The sequence below is a fragment of the Fusarium odoratissimum genome (genome assembly GCF_000260195.1).
Source record: "Fusarium odoratissimum NRRL 54006 unplaced genomic scaffold supercont1.2, whole genome shotgun sequence".
In the NCBI taxonomy this organism is placed as follows: domain Eukaryota; kingdom Fungi; phylum Ascomycota; class Sordariomycetes; order Hypocreales; family Nectriaceae; genus Fusarium; species Fusarium odoratissimum.
This window is the reverse complement of record NW_022158688.1, coordinates 1870815-1882661: the sequence shown is the minus strand read 5'-3', so window position 1 is coordinate 1882661 and position 11847 is coordinate 1870815. Positions and strand designations below refer to the sequence as shown.

At 49.3% G+C, this 11847-nt stretch overlaps 6 protein-coding genes across 6 annotated transcripts; 1 reads left to right on the top strand and 5 right to left on the bottom strand.

The window, feature by feature from the left end:
- Positions 1 to 10: 10 nt before the first annotated feature.
- Positions 11 to 412, bottom strand: FOIG_02266 (uncharacterized protein; the record flags this gene model as incomplete). The annotated part of the gene is made up of 1 exon (XM_031199493.1): positions 11 to 412. The coding sequence occupies one exon, from the start codon at positions 410 to 412 to the stop codon at positions 11 to 13; it is 402 nt and encodes a 133-aa protein (XP_031071530.1).
- Positions 413 to 523: 111 nt separating this feature from the next.
- On the bottom strand, positions 524 to 739 carry FOIG_02265 (uncharacterized protein; the record flags this gene model as incomplete). The annotated part of the gene is made up of 1 exon (XM_031199492.1): positions 524 to 739. One exon carries the CDS (start codon positions 737 to 739, stop codon positions 524 to 526), a length of 216 nt encoding a protein of 71 aa, XP_031071529.1.
- Positions 740 to 1718: 979 nt separating this feature from the next.
- Positions 1719 to 1916, bottom strand: FOIG_02264 (uncharacterized protein; the record flags this gene model as incomplete). The annotated part of the gene is made up of 1 exon (XM_031199491.1): positions 1719 to 1916. The coding sequence occupies one exon, from the start codon at positions 1914 to 1916 to the stop codon at positions 1719 to 1721; it is 198 nt and encodes a 65-aa protein (XP_031071528.1).
- A 423-nt stretch (positions 1917 to 2339) lies between these two features.
- On the bottom strand, positions 2340 to 3784 carry FOIG_02263 (uncharacterized protein; the record flags this gene model as incomplete). Its single annotated transcript, XM_031199490.1, has 2 exons — positions 2340 to 2485; positions 3658 to 3784. The coding sequence occupies 2 exons, from the start codon at positions 3782 to 3784 to the stop codon at positions 2340 to 2342; spliced, it is 273 nt and encodes a 90-aa protein (XP_031071527.1).
- Positions 3785 to 5953: 2169 nt separating this feature from the next.
- On the bottom strand, positions 5954 to 7592 carry FOIG_02262 (5'-methylthioadenosine phosphorylase). The gene is made up of 3 exons (XM_031199489.1): positions 7419 to 7592; positions 6855 to 7346; positions 5954 to 6796 (listed from the first exon to the last, which is right to left on the bottom strand). Exons 1-3 carry the CDS (start codon positions 7444 to 7446, stop codon positions 6393 to 6395), a joined length of 924 nt encoding a protein of 307 aa, XP_031071526.1. The 5' UTR covers positions 7447 to 7592; the 3' UTR covers positions 5954 to 6392.
- Positions 7593 to 8226: 634 nt separating this feature from the next.
- Positions 8227 to 11768, top strand: FOIG_02261 (uncharacterized protein). Its single transcript, XM_031199488.1, has 3 exons — positions 8227 to 8601; positions 8654 to 9048; positions 9103 to 11768. The coding sequence occupies exons 1-3, from the start codon at positions 8363 to 8365 to the stop codon at positions 11370 to 11372; spliced, it is 2904 nt and encodes a 967-aa protein (XP_031071525.1). The 5' UTR covers positions 8227 to 8362; the 3' UTR covers positions 11373 to 11768.
- The last annotated feature ends 79 nt before the right edge of the window (positions 11769 to 11847 follow it).

Below are 11847 nucleotides of genomic sequence, written 5' to 3'. Positions count from 1 at the left end.
TGAATTGCTCTCAGGTATCTGAATGACCCATCTTTATCCCCACGGACCCGCCTTCGCCCGTTCTAGCCGTGCCGGGCGCTATTTTCACCTTCCATGCCTCGTTTGCTGTGGTCTGTGGAAAGTCAGGTGAAGTTGGTAGCCGGTTTTGAGCAGATGACTGGTCACCTTGGCACAGAGAAGAGAGAGCCTTGAAGTTATTCTCAGGCCAGGTGGCTGCACTAAAGGGTAGGGTCTGGCAGGGCACTTTGTTCACCCCCAATCTGACCAGCCCTGGACGGTGGGAGGCAAGCAGATGCACGTCATGGTTTGAGACGGATCCCGCTCGAGCTAGAGAGCAAGCAGCATGAGCGTGACAGATGGGAAGATAGCGTGGTTCAGGTCGGACTCCATTGGTTCCAAAGCTTTGAGTCATTTCCCTTCTTGGACTGAAAGCGTGATGGTTTCATTCTGTGGGTAGTACAATGGCGTTATTGATCCCCAGTGCTATCTCAACGGCGGTTCCTGACACCCTCAGCTGTTCTGTTTAGAACCCTTGGCGCAAATCGTCTGGGGTCCTGCTGCGAATCTTGAGCAACAAAGGCGAGTCTTTCCGAGGATGGAGCATGCCATTGTCGTTGTCCCACGGTAGAATCTCAACACCTTGACCGCCTGTTGATTCATCATTGGAAAGAGCATGCTCTCCGGCTGCTTGACCAGGCTCGGCCCCAATTATGCCCCATTCTACCGCGGCACAGATCATTGTTGCATCTCTCGATGGCCTGTGATATGGAGGCAGTGGGGAAGATTGCGTACCTGTCCAGCTGCTGCAGTTGCTACTGGACATACTGCGTACGTGTAACGAAGCAGTACGGTTGAAAAGTCTGACAGAGTTGGAGTTCAGATGGATTCCGCAAGAGATCCCTGTACATGAAGATGTTTGTTTCGGAGTATCCAGTCAAGATTTGTCAAAAAGGTGCCCACTCCTCTGATCCAATGTGGTTCGTCTTGAAGCGGAGGTGTGCTGCAAGAGTGAGATGCAGAAAAATAGCCCGCCGCTATTGCAAGGGTTCGATTGCACTAAACTGACACTAAACTGAACTGAACTGAACTAAACTAAACTAAACTCATGAGCTGGAAGGCTTCCAGTACCTGGCAATATGCCCCCGGCTTCTATAAGATGATGTGTGAACTCGGAAGCTCAATCTTGAGCACGGTGAACTCTGGACCCTGTGGCCGCCTCAAGCATCGAACTCAAGTTTCAACGTTCTTGATGGGGCTCGTTTGTCTGTACGTAAGTCTTGGCCAAGGTAGACTTCAACTAAGGGCAAGGAAGGGAACTCCCGTGGTGCTAAAATGGTTTCCTTTTCTTCCCGCGGTCCGCCCAGACTTAATTGGGGCCTCTGGAATTATTGATTCTCACCGGCAAGGCATTTCCTATAGCAAGAAGATATTAATGCATGAATAGGCTCTATGAAAGGCAGGTAGCAAATGTCTGTCAACGCAGCGTGTGCGGCCGGCGATATTCGTCGGCCATCAGCTGCCCACTTGACAACAGACTTGTATCCTCCTGCTCTGGTTATCGCCATCTTGTTTCTATTCCCGTCACTGACTGTTCCAATGATCCATATCGATTCGGCTTCAACTCAAGTATTAACAGCGCAAGGTTACACAATAGAATGTCCAACCATTATCATGGGTTCTGATTAGTGACGTTATAAGCATGCCACCCCTCTATGATCTTAGCCGCTGACTGGCAAACTCAATTCAGACACCTTCGCCTTAAGACCCAGGTCATTGTGGAAAGGCTCAACTGTCTTGTTATCAGCTGGGTATAGTTGCCGCCTAACACGGCAAGATAGCGTAAATTGGTCATTATGCACTGCCTCTGACGAGAGCCCGATCACGTCCGATGACAGGACAGAGCCTTGCATGGCCATGATGATGAACGCTGTCGGTAATACTAAGAGAGCACCTCCCTACCAATGTACAGTAAGCGGGGTGGATTGATAGATTTCGATCGACAGGTTTCCCCGTGGGTGCACACACCCTTCTATAGCGATGAAGGGTCGCTCACAATCATAACACCGCTCTACAGCCTTATAGCATGGGCCAGATGCCGTCAGATCATAAGAAACAAAGTGCTCCTACTTAGGCACCGAGAGTTAGGCTAAAAGTCTAGGAATATAAAATCCGCTTGGTATTGCCTGTTGGTCTTCAAAAGCGACAAAACTGATGCCTTCTATAAATTGAAAGGCAGATATGTTCTGGATAGAAGACAGGGTATGTTAGATGCTCACCCACATCACATCCTGGGCTGTGTCTTGCCAGCAAGCAACCCGATAGATCGCGATTGGGGGTTGTCACCCCGTCTTGGGGTAGGTGAGGTGTGGTAACACAACAGGATCCTCTCTTCTCTCTAGACTCCACCGGACTTCAGGGCCGAAAGGCTGTGGGTGTCCCCATGCCTTGATTGATTTACCACTCCCAAGATACTGGTTAGGGCTACCTATAGTTAGTTTCTTCTTTCACTGCTTTATCACCAACACTACCGTCTCATGTGATGTCCTTCAGGACGTTATTCCGTGCTGTCACGTCAATAGTTGCCTTTTGGATGTGGACGGGGTCTTTGTTGGGCGGTACCACAATGGTCAAGCGAGAAACCAGGGCATGGACAGGGGGAATAGCACACAACGCACGCTCAGGACAACACACAACATGAACAACAAGCTATGAAATTGCCGATAGCCTAATCGAGATGGGTATGTTACAATCCTCAATATACCGACCAATTCCATGCATTTTGGGGCATACAACTCAACGCACTATTGTCTGTTCATTTCTTTCCACCACAGAGAGCTCACGTCGTCCAAGTTGAATTGAAGCTGTCAAGTCGAGAGAGCCTCAAAAAAGCAAAACAAGCATGCAGAGAACCACAATTCATGCCACGGCATGTGGAGTACCGAGCAATTAACCTTTCCTTTTCCCTGTTACCGCTGAAAATCAGTTTGTTAGTGGTGATGATGCTGATCATATCAGGCGATCCTTGTCCTTGAGCTCTTTAACTGCTCAATAAACGAGACACGACAAGACAAGGCACGGCACGGTTAATGTCCAATATACGGAGTCATATCCAATGCAATGTAATGTAATGTCATGTCATGTCATGATACCCTGTGTATGTGATATGTTGGACGCCAAGACCTCAATTCACAGTGATGGCCCCAAAAGGACCTAACACGGAAACAGCAGGAGCAGTTGATCGTGCCTGCTGGATCGCTAGCCGAGGCCAATTACGAGGCCGCGGTTCACTTAAGCGTGATCCGAGATCCAAGACATTTACATCAACATCCATACATTATTAACCTTCCATCCTTGCGCAAACTTACAACTACCAGGTATAACACTATTGCCGGCTCGCTTACGCTGCCATTCGACCGGGAAACAACCCGCCGGTCTTTGTTAAGCCTCTGGGGCTTTAGCGATGCAGTTCTGTCAGTTATGATGGACAAATGAGAAGCCAGCATCGTCACAGTGCAATGGTTTTTCCAGTACTCGACGATACTTGACAAGCAAGCCACGGCACTATCGCTTATTAGCCTCGCAAATTCCCTGCACGTTGGTCCTCCAAAGACGTTGTTATTGTTTCCAAATGCACCGCCGCACCCTGGCTTGTCTTACAGCCGACAACGTCTTGCGTGTTTTCTGTCTTGATGAGCATTGATATTCCTTCTCCTTGCTTCTTCCAGTCTGTCACATGCCACGTGGGATTAACATAGTACTGATACCCGCTCAGGAAGAGACGCATGTTGACGCCCGTCGATCTTTAACTCAGTGCTATATCCGTGCGTTGTATGTTGTACGACAGAGCTCAGAGCTGTCGAGGCCTCGAATGCTTCACAAAACACACCGCATTTGGCCTGAGGAGAAGAGAGCGCGAATATCGGATCTTCATAGAGAGCTAGCCGTTTGCAGAAAGAAGACTTTCACTCGCTGGTGTCGCAGCTACTGCAATCCACGTCAACCTCATGTTGTCCTGCGAGACCGGTAGATGGAAATCCACACAAGAGCATAATCTCTGCGGGCCCATGCTTTGACAGCGCTTGGTAACGTAGCTCTAAGGCGTAGGTGAGGAACGACGCATTATTGAGTCAGTGATGGCCAAGCTGGAGCCAAGAATTGGACGCATAACAGTGCAGTGTTGCGTGTGCACGCGAGTCAAGGTATAGTCGTTGGCTCCGCCGCCATTCTGCTTTTCACAGAACCAGTTCTCTCCTATTAAGTCATCGTCCTGTATGGATTCACATCAGCAGTAAAACCGAGATGTTCTAGAGCTTTCAGCTGGACAACGCCGTTCGTGCCTTAGAACTCGGGATCGAGCGAAGGGGTTGGTTGAGCGATAATACTCGACACAGCAGCTGAGAAAAAAAGAAGAAGAAAAAAGCACACGACACAAAAGCAAATATGACATGCCGTGGTGATTTCTGTGGATAACATGGGGTGTTGGTTCATTTCAGCCATCCTTCTGCATATTACGGATAGTCTCTATGCTGTGGATTCTGACTCTCTCTGGTAGTGCCTCGGAATGACTTGATACCATGAGCCACCCATCAGTCAATACCCAGTCCATGGCTAGTGTGCTAAGTCCTTTACAGCTGTCACACCCCGGACCTGTCAACACGGGGACCGGCGTATTTCGGGTCGGCCTGCAAGTCCAGTTTACCTTCTTCATTAACGTCGCCTTTAGGGATGGTTTGTCCCACACTGCTCTCAGCCAGCCTTTCGAGGCTGCCAGTAGCTCCGCCTACCATGAATGGGTGTCAGGAGGTGAAGGCTGGGCACCAAGTCTGTGATGACGGACAAGAGAACGTTCGTTAAACAACGAGGGAGGTGACTCTGACGAATAGCCGAGTATGCTGGACAATCATCCAATGTATACTCACTTTGTGCTGATTCATATTGCCTCAATCAACTAAACTCACATATCGCAACATTGTAAGTGAAGATGTCTCACTGAGACCGCCTATTATAGAGTAGTTCAATTTGGTCTGAGGACAGCGCCTGGAATACGCGTTCAGGCTTGATTTCAAAACCTTGTCGAGGTGCTCTGATGTCCAGAGCTTCAAGATACCTTGGGCACTCAATTCCTCAGCGAACAAAGGTAGAGCGTAAAATGGTCAGTACAAAAGAGAAAACAACTGAGACAACAGGAACACAGGGATCGCGGAGTCGGAATCAGCATTGCATGCGCTGCCACAGAATTGTGCTAGGATCCCGGCCGAGGGAATCTTGTTGATCGAACGAACCTCTTTCAAAATGCAGCTGAGCGGCGTCTACGTTTAAAGGACGCGCATCAAGGAGGGTGTGGTGACAGCTACGCCCCTGTCGCTGTGCAAAGTTCATGGATTCGGCCATATCTGTACACGACAGCACGCAGGTAAGACGATTGAATTATTATTCAAACAAGTGACACACCCAATTATTGCATCACTAAGTACAAGGGTTGTCGTCAACACTCAAGAGGTGCTCAGGGGTTGAGAGTGTGAAGATCTTCTGTTATAACAAGACATCTTCATGGACGTTCGTTGTACAGCGACCACCCGTGCTGCAAGACTAATGTGAGCTGCAAGAAATGCCAGGTAGCATTTGACCAGGGCCCTGGCAGATATCTGCCTTTCAGGGCGGGCCGTTGCCGATTTATGATTCACGAACATGGATACAAGGCACAGGAACGACGCTTGAAAAGCTAGTAATTGTGGTCCCGAGAACTTTACAGCTCATATCCTGAGTTGTTCTTACAGTACGGTATGCCAATGCTCGGGCCTCAATGCTTCACGGCAAAAACGCCAGACATGAGAAGCATCAATGCATGCGACGTAGTGGGCCGGACAAACGACCTAAGAGCCGCTTTTGCCACATCAACGGGCATATGCAGGGCCTGAGGAAACAAACGAGAAAACAGGACATCAAAGCGTGACACCAGAAATCGACTGCCACAAAAAAAAGCCATCTTCAGCCATGAGCCTCGGGTGTGGACGATACAGCAACGAACCCTTGTCAGGGACCAGGGGTCATTCAACACCCATTGACTATCGTGTCGTGGCCTGGTGACGTCGTGAGCATACTTTACTGTCCTATCAAGAAGTTCTGATCAACAGCAATTGGACCTGTGCTCTCAATAGCTCACGTTATTCTGACCTCAATTGGGTCTTTGTGCCCATTGACGAGTGCATGATTCTAAATATCTCATCAACGAGCAAGCAGGTGCATAGATTTCGAACTCATATCGATGACCAATGATTGTTCCGCCGCTTTACAATAACGCCTCTATCACAGCAAAAGCCTATCTGTCTTTGTCTACGTACTTTGGTTTACCCTCGAATATCCGTCTCTTTCTGCTTTTGACTACCTTGGGTTTATTCCTCCCAGAAGCCAGGGAAAAGGTATTCGACCTTCTTCATGGCCTCGGGATCACGGCCAGCTGGCTTGGTCATGAACTTGACGGCTCCTTGAGAGGCACCAGCCCAGTGCTTCGCTTGGACCAGGTCGCTGTTCTCGAGCTCACCAAGTCGATCCAAGACACCCGCTACGAGTCGCTTGGCATTCTCGTTGTTAGCCTTCATGTACTTGATGACCAGCTCGACATTAACATCCTCAAACGAATGCCAGCAATCATAGTCGGTGGCCATGGCAATCACCTGGTAGGCCAGCTCGGCCTCGCGGGCAAGCTTGGCTTCAGGAAGGGTCGACATGTTGATAACAGATCCTCCCCACGATCGATACATGTTCGACTCGGCGCGAGTTGAGAACTGCGGTCCTTCTAGATTGTTTGTCAGAGGATGATTAGGTAATTGGCACTGCTTCAACAGGTCTCTTACCCATTACAATGACCGTGCCCTTCTCGTGCAAGACGACGCCGTCACCCTCCATATGAGCTGCACAAGCCTTGACCACCTTAGCAAGGCCTGCATCGAAAGGGTCGGCAAAGCCAACGTGTCCAACTACACCACCCTCGAAGAAGGTAAAGGGACGGATACCCTTTGTGCGATCAATGACCTGGTCCGGGACGACAAAGTCCATAGGCTTGATCTCCTCTTGCAAGGAACCGACGGCAGAGAAGGCAATGACGGATCTAACACCAATATGTCGTAGAGCAGCGATGTTTGCGCGGTTCGGGACCTCGTGAGGAGCAAACTGATGGTGAACACCATGGCGAGCAAGGAAAGCGACGTAGCCACCTTTGTGGGAGAGGATCTGGATCGGTGAGGCCGGGGGTCCCCAAGGTGTAATAGGGTTGAGAGCAGCGACGGGCTCGAAGCCTTCGAGCTGACCGAGGCCAGTACCGCCAATCACGGCGATATGGACAGGCTCTATGAGGGTGATGTGAGAATCAGTATTGCGCCTATATTGATGGATACGGACGGATAAGGTAGTCTACACACTGTCGAACGTAGTGGGGAGGTCACCCATATTGACGATTTGAAACCGAGATTAGTTTGAGCAAGGACTTGGAACGCTGATGAGAATGAGAGGTTATCGTCGTCGCGAGGAAATATCTGCCGTGTCTACCTTAGTCCTCAGCGCAACTTGGAACTGCCTACCCCGCCGCCATGACCAAGCTTACGTGCTTGGGCAGAGGTGGGATGGAGGGGTCGTGGACCCTTGGGAGCTCTACCATTGGTTGGCACATTTGAAGATACTAAATCTTTGGCATGAGATTGCTGTTGTTCTATTATGAAGATTATGGGTATGATATAGAATGCTCAGCGTGCTGTGTTTATAGACTTACGATAAGCTATTACTGTTATCATAAGGACCTACCAAGGCGCGCCGTGACACACCATCTCGAAATGATGTGTTATCATCTCATAGTGCTCTGTGCTCTGTGCTATGTAATCTGCAAATATTTTGTCATTCTCTGCATCGGCTTGGGATTAGCTATCAAAGGCCATTCTGGAAAGAACTCTCAAGATATCTCAAGGGTACTTCAATAGAGTATTTTACGTCTTTGTTCCTATGTCGGTGTTTTGTTCATTTCAGACGCCTTGTATTACCATTTACTGGTTTGGCGGGGCTGAGTTCTTTTACGCTTAGTGAATATTTTACTTTATTAACATTGACCCAACGAAGGTATTTATAATTTAATGATAGAGCTGAATCTGCTTTTTTTTTTTTTTTTTTTTTTTTATCTTCTGTTAATATTGTAGCCTTATATGCAGCCTCGAAATTCACAGTCTCACATTTATTTGTCTTCTTCCTCATCCTCTTATGCTGACCAAGCCGGCCAAAATTTTCCGACCTAGCTCCGCCAAAATTTAGCCCACCACAACCTCACCCATCAAATAGCAGCCACAACGCTACATACCTTACTTGTCAACGACTGTATATGGATGCCATGACGAGAAATGATAAAATGACCCGACTTCCCGACAACGTCAATTTGCTGAACGAGGCTCACGAGAATGGACCTGATGAAACCATCGAGGAGCGATGCTTCGCTGCTGCCCTCGTCTGTCTTGAAGGCCATTACACTCAGTCTCCTCCCATGGGCCCTCAGACAGCAGCTAAAGTGAGCTCTATGATCACAAAAACATTAGAGAAAACACATACAATACGCAAGGCTCGGTAAGCCTCGGCCTCCTAATCTACGCCAACCTCATCACTAACGAGCGTGCAGCGAGGCCATCTCAAGAAATGTGGCGATTTGGATCTGGCTCACAAGAATTTTTGCAGCTGCCATACCCAGCCTCACCACACGATCTGTAGGGCCGTTGTCAAGCCTCAACGATCCAGAGAAGGGCGTCACTCCTCAGGAGAGCACTGCCTTGATTGTTATGAACCATGCGACAATTAAGGAGGATATAGCGACTCTCATCAAGCTTATGCATATTGCCAGGAATCTCCTCGTGAATGCTGAGCCCGAGGTGCCGCAAGACATCTGCGCGGCGGTTCACTTTGATCAAATGGTATATCAGACGATCATTCTCTGTGTCAACGTAACGAGTAAGGGCTACGACGGAGAGATTCTTGATGAGAACCAGAGATTAAAGCTCGGTGATGTCACAGAGCTATGTAGGTATCCGTGGTGTCGAGACATATACTGCCAAACTAACAAAAAAATTCTAGACAAAAAGCTGCTGGTAACGTCGTTACAGCAAGCTCACAACTGGACTGCGAAACACGACAGGAACAAAATGTCTTTTTGGTTTGACGTCCTATTTGATGATGACGGCGCGCTTTCGGGTCCCGAGGAGAGTCTAGGCGATGGCTCAGGCTTCCGGCCAGACGTGGCAAAGCGACAGGTCCAGCATTGGCTCGATAGGAACTCCAAGCTATGTGACACTGCCAGGAAGCTGCTCAAAGATTACGCCCAGAACCAAGCCTCAAAACCACCCGGCAACCTCGCCCCGATTCGACCTCTGGCTTGGAACTGGCTCCCGGATGGCTCTGTGGATGTTCCTGGAGATGTTGCCAACACTGAGGAGAAGATCAACCCGGTGTGGAAGCCTGATGAGACGGACAAATTCGAACAAGATCGTGCATATGGGCGCGTCTCGAGAGAAGTTGATACCTGGTGGCTGAACGCCCGTGACCCCAATTACGAAGAATGGCTAGTCCTGATGCCATCTGTGGAGTTTGCTCAGAGCCGCCTGGAACATTGCCGCAATAACCTCGTGCATCGATACGCTCACTCTTGTGGAACAGACCACTCTCCGCCGCCAGGTGTTGTTGAGGAGGAAGAGCTCTCGGAACACGAGCATTGCCATCACTGTGAACACGATGATCATGAGCATGATCATGAGCACCATCACGATCATCACCACGATCATCACCACGAGTGTAACCATGACCATGGCCATGACCATGACGACCACGACCACGACCACGACCACGACCACGAGGATGACCAGGAGTGCGTATGCCAATGTGATCACGACCATGGCCATGACCATGACCATGATCACCACCATCACCATCATGATCATGATCATGAGTATGCTCACGACTACGTGGAGGATATCATGGACGAAGAAGACGCTGATGATGACGAATCTTATGGAGAGGGGCCACTGACCGGTCTGCTAACTGAAGTGCCCAACATTTTGGATCCCAAACAGATCGAGGCTCTGCACATGATTGTCAAGTCATGCATTTTGGACAACGCCGGTTCAGGGTTGACTCGAGCAGGCGAGAACCTCCAGAAGACCCGGTGTCGCATGTTCCTGGCTCTTGATTGCGGAAAGAGTCTTCTTAGAGAGATGCTAGTCTTCATTGCTGTCTGGGAGAAGGATGAGCAGTCTCTCATCTTCCAGGTCACTACTCAGATTGTGGAGGCCCTTCATCACAGCGCCTTGATTCCATATGCTTGGAACTCGCTGCGTATCCCCAAGGATATCATCTCGCCCGCTCAGACAGTCCTTCTACGACTTGTCAATCACATGTTCAGAGCTCGGATAAACAACTCAGCTTCTCAGGAGACAAAGGACAATTCCCGTGACATCAAGCTTGTTCACTTCTTCTTGAGTTTCTTTCGAAGCCGTATCGTCCCCGAATGTGCCGCTCTCATGCATCTTCAAGCTCAAATTCGGGAAGAGAACTGCGACCCTTCCGAGTTTCCTGTGGATAGTTGGGATATGGAACGTGCCAAGGATGGTTTGGCTCAGTACCTCGACTTTCTCACGACCGTTGCTGAGATGTTGGACACTCGAGCCAAGCTGATCGAGTGGGAGGCCATCTACGATCTTATCACGATCTTGACTGGACTGGAGGCTGGAGTGCCCAAGAAGCCTCTTATTGAGCTTCCAAAGCGATCACCCCGGAATGACAGTGACGGCAACCCTATGGTTGAGCGACCATACGCTGCTGCGGATGATGGACTTCCCCCATCACCACCACCTCCTCCTCTACAGGAGCCAGCGCATAAGTTCCCCTGGTCCGGGATCAAAGGACAAATCTTTACCATCATCGCCACTCTCTTACAGCCACCTCAAGGTCAGAGCAGCCCTGGAAACCCTGATGTGCAGATGCAGATGGTCAAGTACAACGGAATCGTGCCTCTTCTCAACTGCTGCGCCTACGACGACCACAACCCATATGCCAAGGAGCGAGTGACGATTTGTCTCAAGTGGTTGCTGGACGGCTGCGAGGCTGCTAACAACTTCTTCCGTGAACTTGTCAACCTCTCGCCACCACCTAACCTTCGGCCTGCCCCTGGCGGTACCACCGTGTCAACGATAAGAGTTGATGGCATCCAAGGCGAAGTCAAGGTGCAGGTCCGCTCGAGTACGTCCGCACCAGGCGAACAGGAGACTAATGACATTGTGGACGGAGCTGGCAGGATTGATCTCAACCGACCCAGTGGACGAGGTAGCATTGAAGATGATTTTATGGCATAAATGCCTAGATATTTGACATGAGAAACATGAGAGAACTTTCACATGGTATGGAGGTTAGCATAGCGTAGGGTGTCTGGAAATGACTGGATAAAAGGGTGGACTTTGGCATTTGTGAAACCTCTTAATCAGAGGAGTTTAACTCAAGGGATGAGGTTTTTGACCGAGTTTCTGATTTCTGTATACGGCTGGAGTTTGGGCAAATACGTAAAAGTTGTGCTTGTTAGGGATACCTGGGTTTGGACTTTGCATAGAATCATTGTGAGCAAAAGTCAAGCTCTTGATTTGTTGGTCTTTCGTCATGTTGGACAAGTATTACACAGAATATTAAGCACAGTTCAGATGAAACACCACATATCCCCATCCAATCATGATGAGTATGGCAGAAGCCTTTGGGTCATCGGCAAATACGATACTGTTCACGTTTTGGTAGCTAGCATCTAATTTGCAGTATGAGAAGCTTTCTAGGCTAAGGATA

Bases quoted from the DNA above. Each gene is read 5' to 3' on its own strand.
- FOIG_02262 (XM_031199489.1), bottom strand. From the start codon at position 7,446: ATGGGTGACCTCCCCACTACGTTCGACA. The intron at 7,347-7,418 runs GTGTGTAGACTA...TCACCCTCATAG, and splicing joins CCTCCCCACTACGTTCGACA to AGCCTGTCCATATCGCCGTG. The intron at 6,797-6,854 runs GTAAGAGACCTG...CAAACAATCTAG, and splicing joins GGGCACGGTCATTGTAATGG to AAGGACCGCAGTTCTCAACT.
- FOIG_02261 (XM_031199488.1), top strand. From the start codon at position 8,363: ATGGATGCCATGACGAGAAATGATAAAATGACCCGACTTCCCGACAAC. The intron at 8,602-8,653 runs GTAAGCCTCGGC...ACGAGCGTGCAG, and splicing joins CATACAATACGCAAGGCTCG to CGAGGCCATCTCAAGAAATG. The intron at 9,049-9,102 runs GTAGGTATCCGT...AAAAAATTCTAG, and splicing joins CGGTGATGTCACAGAGCTAT to ACAAAAAGCTGCTGGTAACG.